The following is a 4,971-nucleotide window of genomic DNA, read 5'->3' as shown; positions in this document are numbered from 1 at the left end:
GGCCATGCCGCGCTCTGGCTCTGGGCTTTCCGACAGACACATACTGACATTACCTGGGAAGTTTTTCGTCGCGCCATGGGTGGCCACTCCGGAGTAACAGCAACTTATCAATGGATCAAGAAGCTCTTTGCTTGGCGTGGCATGAAACAGGCAGTGGAGGATTTTGTGCGTCAATGTGCAACCTGCCAGCATGCCAAACACGAACACCTGAAAACTCGAGGCCTCCTCCAGCCACTGCCGATACCTACAGAACCTTGGCGTGACATCACCATGAATTTTGTCGAAGGGTTGCCAACTTCTGAAGGTTATGAGGTGATCACGGTGGTAGTTGATCGCTTAACAAAATATGCCCATTTTGTTCCTCTTCGTTACCCATTTTTAGCAGCTACAGTTGCTCGTGCCTTTTGGGACAATATCATCAAATTACATGGCGTTCCTCACTCGATCGTTTCAGATTGTGACAAGATTTTTACCAATGCGATGTGCGCGTGGATTGCTTGACGCAGCAGGCACCAAACTCAGTTATTCAACAGCATACCATCCTCAAACTGATGGCCAAAGTGAACGCGTGAATCAGTGCCTTGAGATGTACCTAAGATGTGCTGTTCATGACAACCCGAAGCAATGGCATAAATGGCTTCCCACTGCAGAGTTCTGGTACAATACTACACATCATTCTTCACTGAATACATCTCCTTTCAAAGCTTTGTACGGCCAAGAACCAAATTTGGGAGGCCTACCAGACCTTGCTACACACTTGCCGGAGGATACTAGTGCTGACTTGGAGTGGACAAAGCACAATAATGTTCTGCGACTGCAGTTAGCTCGGGCACAGAACAGGTACAAACAGAAGGCGGACCGCAACAGAACGGAGCGATCCTTTGCAGTGGGTGAACAAGTATTGCTGAAATTGCAACCCTATGCCCAGTCTACTGTAGCAAATTGCTCTTGCCCCAAACTGGCCTTCAAGTTCTTTGGGCCCTTCTCTGTCGAGCAAAGGATCGACTCCATGGCATACAAGCTGGAGTTACCAGCAGGCAGTCGTATCCATCATGTGTTCCACGTCTCCCAACTGAAGCCGTTCACACAAGATTACTCACCGGTCTTCTCTAAATTACCTCGACCAACAGACCTGACAGCAGCTCCACTACAACCAGAACTGATCCTGGATCGACGCATGGTGAAAAAGGGGAACACTTCAGTCGTGCAGGTCCGTGTTCAATGGACCTCCCTTTCTCCTGATGCAGCAACATGGGAGGATTACAATGTACTTCATCATCGTTACCCAGCAACTCCGTGTTGGGATGCAGACGCTCTCGCTCAAGGGGGGGAAATTGTCACACCTGCTACAGCGTAGCGGTGGACTAGCAAGAGTAGGAGAGGTGGTAAGAGGTGGGTTGAGCCCAGTGGGTAGCCTTGAGGCCGCATGTGGCCCAAGTGCGTGGTGTGTGGGTCTGTCTGTACTGAAGCCCTGGTCCTCGAGGGACAAGGCAGCGAGTAATTGAACTCTCTCGTTCTGAATCTTGATCCCCTTCTCCTACCTTGCCTCGTCGTCTGCTCTCCTCATCCCAAATTCTCTGTGCGATCGATCCCCTTCCAAGGTTCGGTCGTCACAATGTGGTATCAGTTGCTCGTTGGTGAGAAGACCACCGCTAGCTACCGGAACCGGTAAAGGTGACTTTGCGCACTTGCCTCCTCCTTCACCAGCTCGAACAATTGGAACCCTGAAGATTATAAGGATTGCTGAAACGAAATTGACACCGGATTAGAAGTCCGGCCAGAGAAGGGAAACCCTAGACGCCGTCGTGAGGGGAGTGCAAAAACTATTTCGGCCACTCAAATTCGTTTAGCAACAAATGACGTCAAACCAGACCGAGTCCAGGCCGAACCTTGGAATCTGGGGAATTGTCAGCTGAGAACTTGCATTTTCGCCCGTCTTCTTGGGGACTTCAGTCCAGGCCGAACTTCCTGTGGAGGCACCCCAAAAAAAGGAAAAGTTGCGAACCGCGAGAGTCGCGTCGCGCTCGCGCCATTCGACAGCCAGTTCCGTCCGTCCGTGCAACCCCCTCGTCGCGTGCTTCTTCCTCCCCTGGTCCGGTCCGCCGTTCGCCACCGTCCCTCCTCGTCTCGCTCGCCGGCCCGCCGCCCTCCCGCGACCACTGAGATCTCGCCGCCCGGCGGAGCCCTAGCCCGCGCGCCCGGCGATGTCGCACGCGCAGCCCCAGGGCGACACCATCCCGCTCCACCCGTCGTCGGCGCAGTCCGACATGGACGAGATCGAGAGCCTCATCCACGCCGCCCCCACCGCCGCCGCCGTCCTGCCCGCGCGGCCGCCCTCCCCTCCGCGCGCGTCCATCCCCGTCGCCAACATCCCTCCCGTGCCCCCTCCGGCCGGCTTCAGGCCCCAGCCGCCGCCCACCTTCTCCTCCGCGCCGCTCCCCTCCGCCTCCGTCGCCATCCCCATCCCCATCCCCATCGGCGCGGACGGGTTCGGGAGCCCCGCCAACACGCTCACGGAGCCCGTCTGGGACACCGTCAAGCGCGACCTCACCCGCATCGTCAGCAACCTCAAGCTCGTCGTCTTCCCCAACCCCTTCCGCGAGGACCCCGGCAAGGCGCTCCGCGACTGGGATCTCTGGGGGCCCTTCTTCTTCATCGTCTTCCTCGGCCTCACCCTCTCATGGTCGGCCTCAGTCAGGAAGGTACGTAGCTACTGCATTTTTTATATCATTTGAAATCCAAGTCCATCAATATTCAGTTAGCTGGGTGCAACGCCTGCATTTGAAATACATTAGTTAGAATGAACTAGTACAAACCTTCAATTATTTAATTCATGAGGCCCCACATTGATCAGGTGAAAATATTTTTAGTACTTGTCAATTGCATGGGTGATGGACTGATGGTTAACAACGTTAATAGTAATAGTTATACCAGTTCATCCGGTACTATTTATCTGAAATGCAAAAGCGTTGCAGACACTGTAGATGACCTGATAACTGCTGCTGCACGTATTGTAGATTTAGCAGGGGATGTAAATCCTTGATTACAAACCAAACAGTGTTAAGGCTGGATTGTTGTTATACATCTCCAGCACATTCTTATTTGTTGCGTGTGTTTTGCGAACTTGCTTTACAAACTAGGATTAGAAGAAGTGCACTTTTGTAAAGAATAAAAGAGCATAAAGAGCATAGGGAGATTTCTCCATTACCATGCTATTTGCACCTGCCATGCTCTCGATCTTCTTAGGAGTAAAGTGAAAGTTGGGGAGAGTGCTGTTAAATCTGGAAGGCAGTGTATTCTTAGAAGGGGGACTATGCTTTTCCTTGTGAAAAAGGGTACTAGAGACATGCTTATAAATATTTTAGTTTGCCCGCGAACCTTCTAGGTGGCCTTGGCCATTCCACTAATTTATCTATGGCATCTCCAGTTCAGTAGCTTACTTTTGCTTTTATAATGCTTCAAGAGGTCCAGTAAAAATCTAGTGTTCGATGAAAATTATTCCAAGGAGGGAGAGCTGTCATGGAAATAAAAAGTGCTGCAGCAGTGCAGTAACTTGGGCATTTGATGTTCTTCTGAAGTTTTCATGGGCAGCAAACAGAATTCACACCTAGAACCAATTAATTTCATTTCGATAGAAAATTTTAGATGCTCGTTAGTCCATATGCAAGCATCCTTGGAGATCCTCTAATCTGTATGAACGCTTCATCCTATGATTGCAGTTCACTTTTTAATTATCATTTGATGTATCACATACTGACTTGGATGACACGCCTTTTGTGTTTGTAGTCTGAAGTATTTGCTGTCGCGTTTGCTGTACTTGCTGCCGGTGCTATAATCCTCACGCTGAATGTGCTGCTTCTGGTACTTAAACCCCTCGTCTCTCTCCCACACGTGCTTGCACATGTATACGCAATGACCACATTGTTTCGTTTGCAGGGCGGCCAAATCATCTTCTTCCAAAGCCTGAGTCTTCTTGGATACTGCTTGTTCCCCATGGACGTGGGAGCTCTGATTTGCCTGCTCAAGGACAAGGACATGCTAAAGATCGTCGTGGTGGCGGTGACACTAGCATGGAGCTCCTGGGCCGCCTATCCATTCATGAGCACCGCCGTGAACCCAAGGAGGAAGGCCCTGGCGCTGTACCCCGTCTTCCTCATGTATGTCTCCATTAGCTTCCTCATAATCGCGATAAACTAGGGGTATGAAGGTTGCTGCCGCGGACCGTCAAGTCCGGAGATTTTCCCGTCGAACCATCCGAGTGAGTACAGGTTTTGTCTGACTGGTTTCTTTTGTAAATAATAAATTTTGCTGACTACTTTGAGATTTCTTCTTCTTCCTCTTCTTTACATAATCAAAGGGCGTATAGTAGGGGTATAGAAAATCAATCCAGCAGGAAATCGTACGTTCTGTAAAGGCACCACTTTGGTTTGCACCTGGCTAGAATAATTTGTAGGGTTGCTGCCTCACCATGGTCTTCTCACCACTGTGTGCCGGTTTCTACTAGCTTGCCTGGTTATTATTGCCTGACCAGGAGTGCTTCTTGGAAGTTCTCATTGATGCAAGTATCCGTTAACTGCGTACTGTTGGGATGAAAAATGGTGAAAGAGACTCACCACAGCCAAAGTGCAGCCGGAGATTGACTGCTTGGTCACATGAGTTTCTCCATTTGCTGTATTTCTAGCCCCGTACGTCGTGTGTACTCTGCACCATGACCAGACCAATATTGACTCGCGAGTCGTCACTGAATTCCGACTGACGACATGAAATGGTTTCAAAACCCGTTGTCCTCCCGTCCTAACCTAAAATCATTCTTCTTCTCCTGTTCTCCTTCACATTCTCAAAGCATACAAACATCCATTTCTTTTTTCTTTTTTTTGAGGGAATACAAACATCCATTTCAAGTCGTCGTCAGAGCAATAGAAACTAGTAGCAGCAGATGAATTGTTGCGCTTGACGCGGTCCCCAAGATCC

General features: G+C 50.1%; 1 protein-coding gene across 1 annotated transcript; it reads left to right on the top strand.

Annotated features, from left to right (window-relative positions):
* The first annotated feature begins 2,060 nt into the window (after positions 1-2,060).
* LOC119304304 (protein YIPF6 homolog) lies at positions 2,061-4,432 on the top strand. The gene is made up of 3 exons (XM_037581512.1): positions 2,061-2,702; positions 3,787-3,861; positions 3,937-4,432. Exons 1-3 carry the CDS (start codon positions 2,205-2,207, stop codon positions 4,195-4,197), a joined length of 834 nt encoding a protein of 277 aa, XP_037437409.1. The 5' UTR covers positions 2,061-2,204; the 3' UTR covers positions 4,198-4,432.
* Positions 4,433-4,971: the final 539 nt, after the last annotated feature.

The sequence above is a fragment of the Triticum dicoccoides genome, chromosome 1A, assembly GCF_002162155.2.
Source record: "Triticum dicoccoides isolate Atlit2015 ecotype Zavitan chromosome 1A, WEW_v2.0, whole genome shotgun sequence".
NCBI lineage: Eukaryota > Viridiplantae > Streptophyta > Magnoliopsida > Poales > Poaceae > Triticum > Triticum dicoccoides.
The sequence above is the reverse complement of the archived record's forward strand: the minus strand, read 5'-3'. Positions and strand labels throughout refer to the sequence as shown.

What these genes read in the sequence shown, in the direction of transcription:
- LOC119304304 (XM_037581512.1), top strand. Translation starts at nt 2,205, where the DNA reads ATGTCGCACGCGCAGCCCCAGGGCGACACCATCCCGCTCCACCCGTCG. An exon ending in GGTCGGCCTCAGTCAGGAAG is followed by an intron (nt 2,703 to 3,786) that starts GTACGTAGCTAC and finishes TTGTGTTTGTAG; the next exon opens with TCTGAAGTATTTGCTGTCGC. An exon ending in CGCTGAATGTGCTGCTTCTG is followed by an intron (nt 3,862 to 3,936) that starts GTACTTAAACCC and finishes TTTCGTTTGCAG; the next exon opens with GGCGGCCAAATCATCTTCTT.